The 17413-nt window shown below is 27.0% G+C and overlaps 2 protein-coding genes across 4 annotated transcripts; one reads left to right on the forward strand and one right to left on the reverse strand.

Moving 5' to 3' along the window:
- Nucleotides 1–1003: 1003 nt before the first annotated feature.
- On the forward strand, nucleotides 1004–5795 carry LOC113549661 (geranylgeranyl transferase type-2 subunit beta-like). Of its 3 annotated transcripts, XR_003404939.1 has the most exons (10): nucleotides 1004–1194; nucleotides 1281–1310; nucleotides 1650–1748; nucleotides 1828–2025; nucleotides 2105–2263; nucleotides 2337–2481; nucleotides 3860–4059; nucleotides 4140–4331; nucleotides 5444–5539; nucleotides 5765–5795. XR_003404939.1 is itself a non-coding variant. In XM_026951061.1 (9 exons), exons 1-8 carry the CDS (start codon nucleotides 1132–1134, stop codon nucleotides 4326–4328), a joined length of 1083 nt encoding a protein of 360 aa, XP_026806862.1. In that variant the 5' UTR covers nucleotides 1004–1131; the 3' UTR covers nucleotides 4329–4331; nucleotides 5444–5601. The 3 variants fall into 3 exon arrangements, 2 of the variants coding, with proteins under 2 accessions (XP_026806862.1, XP_026806861.1); XM_026951061.1 differs by lacking the exon at nucleotides 5765–5795 and having other exon boundaries at nucleotides 5444–5601; XM_026951060.1 differs by lacking the exons at nucleotides 5444–5539; nucleotides 5765–5795 and having other exon boundaries at nucleotides 1005–1194; nucleotides 4140–4509.
- A 173-nt stretch (nucleotides 5796–5968) lies between these two features.
- On the reverse strand, nucleotides 5969–13023 carry LOC113549660 (glucose dehydrogenase [FAD, quinone]-like). Its single transcript, XM_026951059.1, is given in 6 exon segments — nucleotides 5969–8419; nucleotides 8421–8921; nucleotides 11925–12145; nucleotides 12228–12356; nucleotides 12425–12566; nucleotides 12628–13023. Coding segments are annotated over 6 exon segments (1875 nt in total). The 5' UTR covers nucleotides 12874–13023; the 3' UTR covers nucleotides 5969–7783.
- Nucleotides 13024–17413: the final 4390 nt, after the last annotated feature.

The following is a 17413-nucleotide window of genomic DNA, read 5'->3' on the forward strand; positions in this document are numbered from 1 at the left end:
CGTAATGTAACTATGTAAGTGTTATTTTATTTAGTCCTAGAAATTACAATTTATAGCGCTCCCTTGTTTTTTTATTTGGCAGAGTTTGTAATAGTATTCATTTACACAATAGACTTACAATAGTTACATTATGATCTTATAGTTATAACCTATATATTTATTTAAATTAACTCGAGTTAATCACTTTGACTAATATAAATATATTTTTTTGAAACAAAAAATATACTGTGTTGTTAAAAAATCTAAAGAAAATTTTTATTAAGTTATTTTTTATTATATTCAGCTTGTAACTTTGACAGTCTACGACTCTAAAACAACAATAAAATAGTTGTTTTTTTTAGTTGATAAGGTCCCTGTCTATATTATTAGCTTTAATAGTTAAATTAAATTTCTTTCGTCTAGAACTCTAGAATTAGTTTCTTCATTCTACTCAGTAATTTGCCTGTCGTTGAAAATATGAATGATAATTTTTACTTTTTGCTCATTTACTGAACTATTAGTTATTACACAATCCTTGACATACTAAATTTTTTTAAGAAAATTGATTGAAATTGGAAATATTAAGTTTGAATAATAGGTAGGTACATTATTAAATTGAATGTGAAACTTTTTATTCTTTTAAGTACCTATTCTATTTGATACAGAAATACAGAACGTTCATAAATACATGTATGTAAAGGTATAAATTATTCAGAAATATTAAATAAATGCACTATAAAATATAAATGTGGCAAAATATCATACAAATATGTATCATTATAGTCATAATACGAATAGTAGGGTTATTGTATAAATGTATATTATAATCGAGTAGGCAGCGCTAGCGGTGGCAGTTAAGGTGTAATTTTTTCGGCCCACTATCATAACGGTTAGCTATATGGTATAAGTACGGTTTAAGATCTTTGTGAGATAGGTACACTGAAATAGATAACAATAATAATTATTAAAAAACATTAGATTAGAGAAGACAGAATAGATCACGGATTATTATGTTTAATAATATTATGTATTTCGTGATGATGGCAATAATTACTGATAAATAAATAATAACTAATAATTAGTGATAACTGATAAGTTTTCAAAAGATATCAATTATATTTTTATTACAATAAATTGTAGGACTTGGGTTTAATGGTTATTCGTATTTCTAAAATCATTAATACATCAGAACAAACAAAAAAAAATTTATATCAAGTAATATAATATGTTTTTAATAATATAATAATATATTATTATATTACATTATTTGGTTTACTTATAATTTTTTACATTTTACAAAGTATCAAGGTCTAAAAACTAGAAAAAAAATGGTAAGTACTATTATTTTTTATTGGATTGAATTTTACATAAATATGATTGAATGTAAATTGTTTATAACTTTATTCTCTTTATTTATGTGTACCTACAATTTATCGATAATATTAATTTATAAATAATTATAATCATATAAATAAATGTCGAACTGTGAATATAAAATATAGACTAAGCAAAAAATATAAAATATGTATATTCTGTTTTTTGTTAATTTTATTATTTTGATGTTTTATTGAATAGTTCTGTTATAATATAATATTTTTATATTAACATAATATACCTATTATTTATAATTATTTTGATTTGTATTTTTTTTTTTATTTATTTAATTCTAGTTACAAAAAGATGTGAAATTGGATAACACAAGCAAAACATGGGTTTTAAAGAAACATATCGATTTTTTACAATCATTTGGCAAAGAAAGACATCAATATGTAAATATTTATACTCTGTATTTTAACTCTAAAAATTTATTGTAACATTGTTAAAGAAAAATATATTTTAATTTTATAGGAAAGTAGTATGATGGAATTTCTTCGTATGTCTGGTATGTACTGGGGTTTAACTGCATTATATCTAATCAATGATGGAAAAATACCAAAAGAAGATGAAATATTTGAATATATTAAAAGTTGTGAACATAGTTGCGGTGGATATTCACCAGCCCCTGGTCATGATCCACATTTATTGTATACACTCAGTGCGGTTCAAGTTAGCATTATTTAATACAAATAATACCTAAGTACCTACTGTCTACCATATTTTCATGCATATTAAATTTTTTTCACAGATTGCTTGTTTGCTTAATCGAGAATTGGAATTACCAATTGAAAAGATTGTGTTGTATGTATCTAAACTTCAACAAGATGATGGCAGTTTTACTGGAGATAAATGGGGAGAAATAGATACCCGTTATTCATTTTGTGCATTAGCATGTTTATCACTTTTAGTAATAATACATTAAATACTATTTAATAATTCTAACTATTTTGTTATGTTTGATGAATTAATGTTTTTCCTAGGGTAAACTAAATGAGATTAATTTAGTTAAAGCCGTAGAGTTTATAAAAAGCTGCCAAAATTTTGATGGAGGTTTCGGATCACGACCCGGAGCTGAAAGTCATGGCGGCTTAATCTATTGTTGTGTTGGATCATTATCTATTGCTGGTAACTATAAAAAATAATAATGTAAAGTACTTTTCTATCACACATTTTATAACGTTTAAATGGTTTTTATTGTGCCGTTATAAATAAACTAAAAATAAAAATAGTAAACAACTATAGTTAATAAAATTTAACTAATTTAATTTCTAGTTTATTATGAAATTGTTAGGTTATCCTGATATATAATATTCCACTATATTATGTGTTTAAAACAAAGCTGTGCAAATTTATTATTTTTTTCAACTAGTCAAAGTTTAATTACTATTATTACTTTATTTATAGAGTTAGAACAAAAATTAATACTTCAAATTTCTTAACACGTTCATGTCCGCGTACATTTCAGAAGTCAGCGCTACCAGCCGTGTAAATATTGATAACATTACAGTTGTGACGACCAGGCAAATTATAAACATAAAAATGACAGGAAATCGAAACCAGCTGTTTGTTGTTGTTCTAATAGTTATACTGAGTGGCCATACTAAGTAAAATTATCGATCACAACCAGCCAAATATTTTAAATAACAAACAAAAGTAATAATTGTCCAATGATGACTACGGATCGTCATCGGCTTGTAGTGCCCGACATCGAATAACAACTATATGTCATCATCGGAGTTGAACGTGTTAATTTTTTTTAGTTTGTAAAAAATAATAAAAGTACCTAACTAGTTTATCTAAAATTTAAAAACCTATTTATTCAAATTTAAAGTAGGTATTACATTAAATTAATAATTATCTAACTACAATTATTTTTAATGATTGATAAATTGAATTGTTTAATAATTATTAATTAAGCATTGTATCAAATGTTTGGATTGAAAAACCTTAAGAACCTTGTACTATATCAATACTATTGTTTTTAATATTTCCTTTCTAATCTCAATTTTACTATTTTTAATAACTTTTTATGTATCACTCATTCTTTACAAAAAACTTGTTCACATTTTCTAGTTCTGAATAATGCTTTCATACAATTAACTCAACTATATATTCATATTATTATGTATTTATGTATTACACAATTTACAAATAATACTCATGTATAAACATAATATATATTTCTCATAACTCATACATTTTGTATTAGTGGTAAAATATACAAGATTTACACCTTCTAGAATTATATTATTAAAATAAATTGGAAAGGAGGTATAATTGATAATCCAATTGATAATCCTAACTGTCAATTATCATACCACTTTAAAATTAGTAAGCTTTAAAGTTTTAACTTTTTAATTGTTTTATTACCTGCAAATAAAATGTTTTGATTTTTTGTAATCTTACAAAATTATATTTACACTAATTAATTTTTGATTTGTTATAAATTGTCCAAACTAGAAACATTCTGGTTATATAAGCTTATAATAATTATAATTTATAGGACGATTAGATTTAGTTGATGCTGACACATTGGGCTGGTGGTTAGCTGAAAGGCAATTACCATCTGGCGGACTAAATGGACGCCCTGAAAAATTACCAGACGTTTGTTATTCATGGTGGGTGTTTTCAACATTAAACATTTTAGGACGTGACCATTGGATTGATAAAGAAGAATTAAAAACTTTTATTTTAGCATCTCAAGTAAAGCTTTATATCTATAAATCTCACTAATTTATAAATAATTTATGGTATATTATATATAATTTATGATCTATTAATAGGATAATGAAGGAGGTGGATTCAGTGATCGTCCTGGAGATGAACCAGATCCTTTTCATACTCTTTTTGGTCTTGCAGCATTATCACTAATGTCATATGATAAAATTTTACCAATAGACCCTACTTATTGCATGCCAAAAGCAGTTATTAACCGACTGGGATTAAAACCTCAAATTTTGTCCCGACCTTAAAACGTAAGGATTTTTATGGAATTCAAGTTTATTATTTTATTTAATATTTTATTAATTATATTATGCACAAATTTATAAAAATTAATATCTTGTAGATTCTGAAATAGATATATTATATTGTAATATTTTCTTCCTGTTCTATTCTGTATTTCTTCTGCATTATATTTTAGTACTAAGTTTTTATTTCAATTTTGTATAACTTTAATTTATAAATAAAATCATGTATACAATTTTTTTTAAGAATATATGTTTTAAAATAAAATGTGTTACAGTGATTATTTGTGAAATATTAATTTGAATTTATATTCATATTAGAAATAAATTTTATTGAAATATTTTGGATCGATTTATTTTGAATTCAAGCATGCAAATTGTTGGCACATTTAATTTGTTTAAAACGTAATAATTTAGTAAGTTATAAGAAAAAATATCAATAGCAGCTATAAAAGATAAATAGGCTTCATGAGTATCTATATGTTTTAGTTTTTCATTATAAATTATAAAATCTTACTATATAGATGATTAATCTTATCTGAAAACTTCTTCCTATTTTTATTAATATATAATTACAATTATATGAATCCTATAGGATACATTTAGTTTGATCAGAATGCAATTTAGTACATTTCGTAACAAGCTTACAGTATCCTTTGCCCCTTTGTATGTAAAATAAAAATAATAAAAATTCAAATATAGATTGAAACTTCCTCTAAAACATTAAAATATCAAACACTGGAAGTATCCAAGAATATTTTTGGTAAATGATTATCATATTATATTATACGCATAGGTCTATGATTATAAAATATAAATAAGTTTAATAAACATATTTTATGTTGATATAAAAAAAAAATATATAATAAAAGGAAATTATAAATTCAAAAATGTTGATAATCTATGTAACTTATGAATGAGTACTGAAACATGACTTTATAATCTCAACTATATTATACTTTATTTGTTGAAAGAATTTTTTAAAAGTTTTAAAGTTTGTATTTATCCTATTTAAAGCATATTACGTGTAGGTAATTTATTTAAAATACATAAGTAAAACAAATAAATGGTTAAATATTCTAATTATTTAAACTAAACATGGATTTTGATTTTTGTTTCAGGCAACTCATTGACATTGTGTATTTGGCAATATCTGGCATAGTGACATGTCAGTTATGTTCCCTGTATCCAAAAATTCTGTTTTTAACCATTATAATGTGAGTTTTAAAAGATTTACCCATCAGCTACATTGTAGAGATTAAATTCAATAAGTAATAAACAATTATTAATGTCCAGAATTTTATGAGGCATCTCCTATTTATATTCCTTACATTATGTTGAGTATTTTTTATTCATATTTTTATAAGGGAACTTGTAACAATTTTGGGGTTATCTAACTTTCCCTCTGCATCAATTAAAATTTATATTATGTTATTTTCCAGGCGCTAAGAGTATGGAATGTTGAATGTATCATGTATGAAAGTATTTAAAAAACACCTCATGTATTTATTAATACCAGATGATCTACCTAGAACCTATAGTAATACGTATAACTAAAAGTATGTTATAGTTTTACCATAAGAATTAGACAAAACTATTTTGCTTATTATTTTCTAAAGACAGCTTTACAAATAAAATACAATACATTATGGATTCAGTTATTCAAAAGAATAATTATTTATATTTTACATGTTTAACATAGGTAATGAATTAAGAAGCCGTAACACCCGCATGTGTTGTCTTCGTCTTACAAGTACGAAACATAGCAAATTTATACTCAGCAGATCACGTTTAGCTCCGTTAGTTTAGATTGAATCGACCTATTATGAAACTTAATACATAGTAAGAACATTATCTGTGTTTGTATGTTGGTTTTATACGATTATTGAGTTTTTAAGTGAGTTATGAGCATTTTTTATTTACACTATGTTATATACGCATAACTTGCTAAAAAATTGAACTATCGTAAATAACCAATATAAAAACACGGATAATTGTCTTACCATCAAGTTTCATAGTAGATCGATACACTCTAATTTTTAAACTAACGGAGCTAAATATGATCTGCTGAGCATAATTTGCTATTTTACGTACTTGTAAAACAGAGACGACACATCATCTTAGATCTTAGTTTTTAATTTTGATGATAAAGCAGTTTTTTAAAACTTAATTTCAAAGGCTGTAGCTGTAATAAATGTTGTTCATTAGTAGTGAAGAAACTCTTTAGTTGGTACTGATTAACTGATCAGAACTAATAAAGTTTTGTTGTTATATTATTGAAATAAATAAAAGACCTAACTTACAGTGTGCGACAGGTAACTTTCAATAATTTAGAGGCAATAGTCGACAAATATCAATTTATAAATATAAGTCTACAGAAAAATAACAATGCAATTATTTAAATTATAGTTACATACAATATATATGTATAATAATAATTATTTTATATGCTGAAAAATTGTTCTCAATTCCGTGGTCGGCATGGTCATAGTTTGTCAATTATGATACAATGTTTGAATTATATAATGCAATGTTTGTGCGTTTTTAGCTTTAATTTAGAAAAAAATTTTAAGTTATTTCTTAAAAATAAAATGTAGTTTCAGTTGACCAATTTATAGTAAATAATGCATATTGATTTTTAGTATTTGGTTTTGAAATGTTCGGTTACACACTTTAAATCGGTTTAAATACTCAGAAAAAATATCTGTGCAACATTTTAACTCTATATAGACAGTATTAAAAACTTGTGCCATAAAAGCATTGATTTTTATTAGACACGAGTTTTTCGAAATTGAAAATTTTATAATGTTTTAATTGGATTTTGTAATTTTAGACTAGTCCTAGGTATTAGATATAGTACAAATGCACATTTGAAGATAATATGAGAATTGACGTAAAAAAACTTTACTTTAAAAACAAAGACTAATTATTGTTATTTACATTTTTGTGAATAATTTTTCGTCAATTATGAGATACGTCTAGATATAGAAAGCCTTTGTTTTAAAATCGCATGTATCTACTATTCTACTGATCTGAATATAATTATATTAAATACGGATCGATTTAAATTAAAACGGGTTTGTTGAATGCTGTGAGCCTTGATACATCACGAGCATATACTATAACCGATCAAGGCACTCAAGCCGTATTCTGTATAATAAATAATAAAACATTGGTCTGCTTGTTTGTTGTAGGTATTTCGTTGTACGAGTATATAATACAAGTATGTAGGTACTATATAGCGTATATCAGTTAAATCAGCCACCCGGATACCGGGTATTACGATTATTATTAAAAGTTGTTTCTCTTAGGAAAAGACAGGTATCTATAGTAGTCGCATAAAATTACAAAATAGGTATGTATACACTATTCGAGGACGATTGAACACATTAATTGTTTAAATGATAATGAAGTAGGTATGTACAACAAATTTGACTAATCAATCTATGATACAATCAGTACTATATTCTAATACCCCAGTCTTCTTTAATCATATCCGCGCCCTTTTCGCCGATCATAATCGTCGGAGCGTTGATGTGCGCTGCCGGTACTTCCGGCATTATCGACGCGTCGATGACTCTCAGGCCTTTTACGCCGTGTACGCGCAATCTGGGATCCACCACAGCCGTGGGGTCACCCACCGGTCCCATTTTGCACGTGCCCGACAAGTGATAGATGGTGAAACTTATTTGTCTCGCCGAGCACTTCCAGTACGCGTCGGAATCGAACTTGTGCCGGGCGCAACCGGGCAACGGGGTGTCGAACAACGTGGCGTTGAGCTTCTTCATCGCGTCGGTTTTCAACATCTGTTGGAAAATCCGCACCCCGGCTACGGCCACGTCCAAGTCCGCTTCGTCCGCAAAGTAATTGGGATCGATCAGTGGATAGTGGGCCGGGTTTGCGTCTTTTAGCCACAGGCGGCCCTTACTCTTCGGTCGCATAATCATCGGAAACACCGTAAAGCCATCCATGTTTTCGGTTTTCCTGTATACTTTATCGTAGATTTCGGATTTCAAACCGAACAGCCTATGTGTGTAATCGTTGTCTGAAAATAGGCCCGAAATTAATAGCAGTTCCAAGTTCGGGTGTCCGTCCTGCGAATCCCGGTCGGTCTAAATCGAAAAACGCTAAGGCTTCCGCACCGCCCGGTATTGTATACGGACCGTTGTTATTCGCCGTATAGTCGTACATATTAAACGGATTTTTCAGTAACCGTTCGGTTTTCAATGAGATGGTATCGTTTACCAAAACGCTCAAACCTCCCAGTGCCACGTGATCCATCAAATTTTCACCAACCGGCAAGTCTTTTATCAACGGGATTTTTATGTCTTTCAGATGTTCTTTCGGTCCGATCCCCGATAACATGAGTAACTGTGGCGAGTTTATAGTTCCGCCAGAAACAATCACTTCTTTGCGTGCATACACTCTATATTTTTTACGGTTCGATACAAATTCCACTCCTATTGTCTTTTTTGTATCCTTTTCTATCATTATTCGTGTTACTGTACTTTGCTTTTTCACGTGTAAGTTCGATCTCTTTCTAGCTGGAAACAAAAAAGCTGTATTTGTACTATAACGACGGCCTTTCTTCATGGTAGCCTGAAAAAAATTCACAAAATAAACATTGTTTAGGTCTGTGAAGGTCAGTTTGTTTATAACACTATTTATATTTATATTTAATTCGAAAAATCTAACAATTCAAGGTCTTAGATTTATCAATAACTGCATAAATAACTAATCAATATTATATTTTATATCTAGGTAATATCCGTAGAGATAAGTTATATAATTGTTACATTATTAAGCTGGTAAGCTTATAAGTTATAAGCAGATATTTAATTAATTAATTAATTTAGACATAGGTAAATACTTTAAAGTACTGGCATTTAGAAATTAAGAATCTCCAGTATAAAAACCCATACATGTATCGCATCGTATCTAGTTAGAAGTAAATATTGTACCAACTCAAATAATTAATTTATATTTATTAATTTATGAAATTATGTAAAGTGTGAAGTGTTAAGTGGAATAAACGTTTAAAATGAAACAAATTATTTTTTATTTTGTTAGTCGTATATTATTCTGATCGGAATGTTTTGATTTTACAATGATGTGTCTGTCATCATATTTTGAAAAGTGTAAATGTTTGGTTCATTTGAACTTTAGAGGGAGGTTTCTGGCACCAAATTTAATATAGTTTTTATATATATATATAAAATAAAAAATTCACAGTAATTTTCAAAATTACAGGGGACAGTGCTAGGGTATTTCTGTAAATGTTAATACAGTTTTTTAATTGACATGCGGGTCATAGCCGTCATAGGTGACTGCATAAATGTTAGATAAGAATTAAATGCTTTACGTATAGTTGAAAGTTGAGACAGATTATTTTGGAAAAGCTTAACATGTTTGTAAAAGGCATTTCACTACCTTTATTTATTCGATAATAAAAATTAACAATTTAATACTTATGAAAAGAGGCTTTTTTTATCAAAAAAATGTGTGGGTGAGCGGAATTAACTTGTTTTTTGTTGTCTTTTGCATAATATAAGTTCACGCAGCCATTGAACGGGTGTATTTAAGCAAAACCGGTTTTCGACAAAATTTGTAGAAACATAGTCGTTGATACTTGAAATTTTAGACTTTTTATTTTTTTGATTTATTTACGATGTTAGTTAAAATAACCTTGGAGAGCTTTAAATACAAGGTAACTCACATACTCATAAGTTGTTCTTACCTCGATTAAAAAATTACTATTAACTTTTTACGAGATTCGTTAATATCACAAAAATACGTAAATAATTTTGTAGTTGATAAATTGATAACATTTTTAGTTTTAATATCTAAAGTTTGATATCTTTTTTCTCATTAGCTTCTGTACACAACTATTATAGCTCAACAATTAAAGTACTTACTTGATACTTAAATATAGAAATATACAATATATTAATAGAATGTAATGTTTAAATATTTAATATAAAATATTCATATTTGAATGAATTAATTATTCTTAAAAATATAGGGTGACAGACCGTCGTAATTCAGAATATTTTTGCATGTAATAATTTATCATTGAATTCAAATTTAACACAAATTACAGTAACCTACCCAATTACAAAGTAGGTATACTCGAAATCTACTTCACAGCTAGCCGAGTGATTTCACACCGGTTTGGATTTTAGTTATTATTTATCGGTTGTTCAAAATTATGTCAAAGTAGAACATGTTATATATATATATGTACTACGTATATATATATGTACTACGTATATAAAAAATGTTGTGCAATGGTTTTAATGTGACTTGAAATTTTGTTAGAAGACAATATCAATATAATGTTTTATCATTAATATTACAATTGTAAACTTGTTAGAAATATCTAAAATGTTTCTGATTAGATAGCAAATACCGGACATTCATAGTCTCAGGGGCGTAAACACAAATTAAACAATAAATATAAATATGTGATATTATAGTCTATAGATACATATTATAATGTATCATACCTTATGTGTGTATTATACTGCATATTATTGCAAAGTGGTTGTAATTGTCTTAACATTGTTATTTATTATGCATTCTAAGAAATGTTCTAAGACAAAATCGAATTTTTGCTGAAGTATGTAATATATCTTGTGAACGTGAAAAACGGTTAAAGTAAGTATTAACAAAATAATTTAATGGTATTATAATGAACGTAATGAAATTTTATAATAAACCTATTTTAAACTGTAAGAGAAATAATACTGATTACTGTTTATATAAGTCATCGTAATTTCCTACTAATACAAAACAATTATCAAAGTCCTGCTAGAATTTCTAATCGTATAATTTACGATTCTGGTAGTGATATCGAAAGTGTTCCTACAAAAGTTAGGAATGGATTATAAAAACGATTTATCAACATTAAAAAAAGGAACTCTCAAAATGTTTATACAAACTATAAACAAATTAATCGATGACCATATGAATGCGTCGTGAACAATGTGCAAAAATGTTAGCATTTATATTTTTTACAACAGTTCCATTTACGATAAAGTTATAGGTACAGCGTGTTAGTGTGTATTTCTGATGTATTTAATGTTGAATATCAATCTAATCCAGAGAAGGGGATAAATTCTCCTCTTTAATTTCATTCACCCCCTGACAAGTACAACTGTCAATAACAAAATATATTTAAATATACAATACTTGTTAACGTTTTATTATTATTATTATTATTTATTATCAATGAACACATTTTATATCAAAACACCGGCTAGAAATTATCTAATCGTGTTCAATAACATATAATTTATTTTTATCAGTGTTTCAATAATGCATACTTTTTATTTACCAAATTTGGGAGAAGATAAATTAAGAAATTATATGAAAATAAGTGTTGACGGCGAACAAAAGCTATTTCAAGAGTTCATCAGATGTTTTTAATTTGTATGAAATAAATAATATATTTATATAATATCCATCTAACATAACAAATGTAAAATGTCGAGAATTATATAGAATTAATCGTAATGAATTATAGTAATATAATTAAATTAAAAATTGTCTGGATTCAACATCATATAGGTATAATATATAGTATATACCTCATTAATTTACCTGTATATAATTAATCCCGATTTGGTTTTTCCCATTCAAATCGATGACGGGCAGTCCTATCTGTGATCCAGAATCCACAAAAGCTTTTGCTATGGGTGTCCTAAACGGTACGTCTGTCACTGACAACAACCCATTATACCTATGATAGTTCACATCAGAGGTAGATAGGTTAGCGTTTTCTGATTTAAGAAAATACTTCATTACGTCATCGTTGCTCCATCCTTACGTTTCAAAACATTTATAATATTATAAAAATGAATAACTCATATGAACGAAATTTGTCGTTTACTTCTTTATAATTACCTGCATTACCCATGTTTGCCCAATTATCGTAATCCTTTTTATTACCACGTGTATATATCATGTAGTTCAATACACTACTACCGCCCATTACTTTTCCTCTGGGAAATTTACAACGTTGTTCTTCGAAACCTATTCAATGTTATAAATATTATTAAAAATGATTAAATGTATAGGTACGTAAAATAACGATTTCTCACTTAAGCAAGATGTATTCATTGGTATAGTCCTATACTTCCAGTTGTATTCCGAGGCTTGTAACAATTGAGATGTTATGGGTACATCCATAAAATGTATTGCTTTTTTTCCAGCTTCGATTAATAATACCTTCCATTTTCTAATCTATTTATGAATAATATTATATTATACGAATAACTAATTTTAATTATAACGTTTACATTACTTCGGACAATCTACTAGCTACTACTGCTCCAGCACTTCCAGCACCAATTACGATAAAGTCATATTCTGAAAAAACTTTTTCTATATTTATGGGTTCCTTTGCTTCCCATTCTAAAGTTTCTTCCATGTACCCCCATGTCGATTGAAATAAAGGTGGAAATTCTGCATTTCTTGATACTGTTAGAGCTCCACATTCGTTAAAAATTATGGTTAAACACAATACTAACTGAAGTGATTTTGAAAACATTTTAAAAGTCAAAAATGTATTTATTTACTTTAATATTTTTCACTACTGTAACATTAGAACTTAAGTCATATACCGAAAAAAAAAAATCAAAAGTAACATCGAACAGCAGAACTGAAATCAACGAGACCAGTTGAAGTACTGTCGCGTGGTCTTACAGGGTTCTACACAAATCTCAAATGGTTACGAACGGGTGGGCGAAGAGTAAAAATATTGATATCCACCTCCATACAAATTTGCAATGTGCTGTGTAAATGTAGTATAATAAAGAAACGAATAGTGTGTTGAACTGTACAGCTAAACGGGAGTTGTTATTCATAAAAAGGGTGGGTACTGAATACTAAGATGCGCGTCGAGGTTGATTGTAAATTAACTTTACATATAAGTAATTTAAAGAGTGATGCTTCATTCATATCATCTCTATTTTTCAGCTAATAATAAATTAATATAAATTCTTATTTTAGAATTTCTGTGTATACAATATACGCAACATTAAAGACCTTAGATTTAAAAAATTACATTATATATAATCTATTTAATGAGTGTCCTGTAGCGATAAAAATTCATTATTTCAAATAAGAATCACATTTTTTCCTATTGACCTATTTAAGTGGGCGATTTTTTGAAAATATTAGTGTATTTAAACCAAAATTTTAAATTTTAATGAGTATTTTTTAAGTTACCTAAATAAATTATATGTTAAGGATATTATTGCCCTCAAAAATGGTTTGAAAAAATCATACATTATATTCAATAGGTATTTATAATTACGTGCTCAAGTATCATAATACACAGAACATTTTTACATAATATAAAATCCTAAATTCTAAATTATCCTTAGTATATAAATAAGTTCTGAGTAGATAAGTATACGAAATTAAATGTTACATAATTATTTTAGTCTTATAAAACTATTTTTAAGCCAAAATTTACTTCTTTAAATAGTGTAAAAAATCTAAGTATTTAAAAATAACTTTCTTGTATACTTAAAAATTCTAAAAACTCGAATTTGAATACATTCAATATTAAAGATAAATGAAAGTGAGAATGCTTAGTGGATCACCCTGTATATATTCTTCTGAAAGGGTTTAAAAATTGTATACAAATCAATATGGTTACTTACTTGAACGAAGGTCGTCAAAACTAGTTTTTATTTTATCCATTTACGTTTAAAGAATAATTACTGAATAAAAGAGCACCAGTTTTGGTTATTAGCTTTAAATTAATTTTGCTAGCCATCCAGTAATCCAGGCGTCCTTTTTGTTCGTCAGGACAAAAAAAAATTGTACTACAACTATTCCAAACAAATACACCAATGTCACATCTTAGCTACACTGCAGTATGAGTAATTTATATTATGCAGTGTTACAGTGTGCACCAATATTGTATATTAATGATAAACATCGATAGAAAATTAAAAATTATTATAAATATTTTCCGGCGTAGGCGTAAAAAAATTAACGTATTTTTTCGAATATTACATAGTATGTCCCAAAAGTGCCGTACCACTCTTGTATCTCCATGGAAAATCAACAGATTTAAATGCGATATCAATATATCATTTAAATTAAGTAAAAAAAAAACATTATAACTAAATGGCATAAGTTTAATTTTATAATAAAATTAATTCAAAAGTGTTAAAAACATTTTTATGCAATTTATAGTTTTTCAAGATAAGAAGCTATTATATCTAATATAATCAAAATATAATATTTTAATCATATTATTTAAAACAATTAAAAAATATATATTAAAATTAAGCGATATCAACCAAGTAAATTCGATTTTTTTAATTTTGAATATAATAGTTATTATATTAACGAAGCACGAAATGCATACTTTAATTAATTTCAATTGGAACGCGGATATACAGTTATACATTTTTTATAAAAGTGGATTCGTATATATATTTTACCTATAGGTAAAAATTAGTTTATGTACAAATATTAGATCCTTGCTTATTCTATGTAATGCCCATATATGTTACACACAATTTTAAACACCTTTCTTTATCACCTACGTGAAGCTGTTGAACCAATGTTGTTTCATATGACTTTATTTTATTTACTTTTTATATAACATTCAACGAACATCAGACTATTTGCTAAATCCAACATCCATGCACCAATGACATGTATGGATACTTATGGAGCTACAGTTATACACCTCCAAGAAAGTTAATAGTGTAATAGCCAACATTTGTTTCATTCTTGGACTATATCTAAGAGTTAAAATTATATGTAAATTAAAAATCAATGAAATAACTCAATATGTACTGCTGAATCATTCGCTATATAATATCTTTATTGTGCAATTTCACTGAAAGTGCCATCACTGGGTGGCTTCTTTCCCAAATTATGTACTTCATGCTTCTATTATTTTTTTTCTCGTCTATCTTATAGCACATATACTATGTCCATGTCATGATGATATAGATTGTATATTTTCTTGTAAAAAAAAAAAAATTATGCAATTTGGTCGATTTTCATTCAGTTTTAATACATATTTTTTAAACTGTTGTAAAAATTATAATTAAAAATAAAAGCTATCATGAAAATTTAAAAAAACAAATTATGCAACAAATATTTTTTGAAATATTTAAAATTTTGAAAAAAAAAATTTAATTTATGCTATTCAATTACAATTTCCTCATTAATTACTGTAAACAAAACCACGTTAAATTATATTATTTGATTGTGGTGATATATTAAAGGTGATACGGAACTTTTGAAACACATTATATATAATTGGAACGAATATGAGGAATTATTACTAAATGTTTAATAATAAATATGAATAATATTAGTATGATGTACAAAATATCTGAATACTTTAATTAACATGATGTTTTAGAGTAGGTCGCGACATAGGTTTTCCTCTCTCTTAAATATATGTCACCGTATTCATAACTTCGAAACTAATATCATATGTGAATCCTTGAAATATCTATAAGGGGCAGGGACGTTATATGTTATTTTATATAAAGCTCGAAAACCTGCAATATGTGCGAACTAACTTTATTCATGGGTACTCTACGTGTATGATATATTTATAAAATATTTTACTTTTAGAGTTTTTAAAACAATTAAGTAAAGTCATATAGATGAGAACTGTCTATATTATATCTATCAAAGGATATGGTTTTTATTTTTTCTACAACCTATTAATGGTGTTGGTATATAAAATAAATTTCAGATGTTAATTTGTAAACATTTGTATTACTCTACAACAATTTACTACGTTATGATACAAAACTATAAAATAATGATAAATTGCGGCCTATAGGTGTTGACGACCAATTATAAAAACGTTACGATGTCCCATGTACGAATACGTAGAGGAGAATACCTTCTCATGTTTTTGTTTCGGGACATATTTTGGATATTGCTTGTTATTATTAAACAACAATTATAATAAATGAACAACATATTTATAACACTAAACAGTGAAAAACAAGAAATAATTTATTTCAGTTTGGTTTTTTTGTGGAAGTAGTGCAGTAGGTAGTAATCGTCGCGGCGTGAATAACTCGTTTTTTAAGCCCCCGCTTAATTCGTGCGGTAAAGCACATAGGTCATAATATATTATTATTCGTAAAATCAGTAACACGTTAAAACGGGTTTGTACACAATTGCTACTATCTCGCATATTATGTTTAATGAGCGCATACAGGTGTTATAGTAAAATTTAATTATTCTTGTATGTATTTCTCGTATTTTGGTCAGTTGTGTAGGAATAATGCGCGACTCTGGTAGTTTGGTGTTTGTTATCAATGACGTATTCTCACCCATTAATTATGGATTTAATCGTCTATTTGTTAGACCTTCTAATTAGTAATTATGTTTTATATCATATTTAAGAAATAGCAGCTCTCGTTGATTTTTTGTGATTTTAATAATAATTAAAATAGTATATCACAACTCCAATGCTACATACATAAATATAGGTATATTTAATGAATACTAATCATTACATAATGAAATATATTATGTGCACGGAAATTAAATCTTCTAAATTATAATTTAAATTATCCAACTGAATAAAACTTTAAATAAATTTAAATAATTGGCAAACCATATATGTAGATACTTAATAATGTTAAATTAAAAAAAAAGGTACTCTGTATCCATTATAATAGATAATAATATATTATAGTAAAAATAAAATTATATTGAAATCAAAAACTGAGCAATTAAAAAGACAGTATCCTAATAGTTACGCATAGCTACAACGATAAACATTGATAACTTTGGAAAGCAATAATAATGTCTTAACCTCTTATTTTGATCTAGTTAAAAAATATGTTTCCTAACAACATTTGCATTAAATTATTACTTGAGTAAATCATGGTTGATTCATATTGCTTTTAAAGCTGTTATTATTACTATTCTAATTTTAAAAAAATGGAAGATATGCAGTAGTGTAGCCACCGCAGGGAGGACAGAGACTGCAGTTACCTCGGTGCGTACATTTGTTTGTACTCACAGTACTGTTTTAGTGACAAAAGTATAATTTCTATTATTTTATGATCGAAAAAAATATT

This window comes from Rhopalosiphum maidis, chromosome 4 (genome assembly GCF_003676215.2).
Source record: "Rhopalosiphum maidis isolate BTI-1 chromosome 4, ASM367621v3, whole genome shotgun sequence".
Lineage (NCBI taxonomy): Eukaryota > Metazoa > Arthropoda > Insecta > Hemiptera > Aphididae > Rhopalosiphum > Rhopalosiphum maidis.

What these genes read in the sequence shown, in the direction of transcription:
- LOC113549661 (XM_026951061.1), top strand. Translation starts at nt 1,132, where the DNA reads ATGGTTATTCGTATTTCTAAAATCATTAATACATCAGAACAAACAAAA. An exon ending in ATACACTCAGTGCGGTTCAA is followed by an intron (nt 2,026 to 2,104) that starts GTTAGCATTATT and finishes TTTTTTTCACAG; the next exon opens with ATTGCTTGTTTGCTTAATCG. An exon ending in CTTTTATTTTAGCATCTCAA is followed by an intron (nt 4,060 to 4,139) that starts GTAAAGCTTTAT and finishes ATCTATTAATAG; the next exon opens with GATAATGAAGGAGGTGGATT.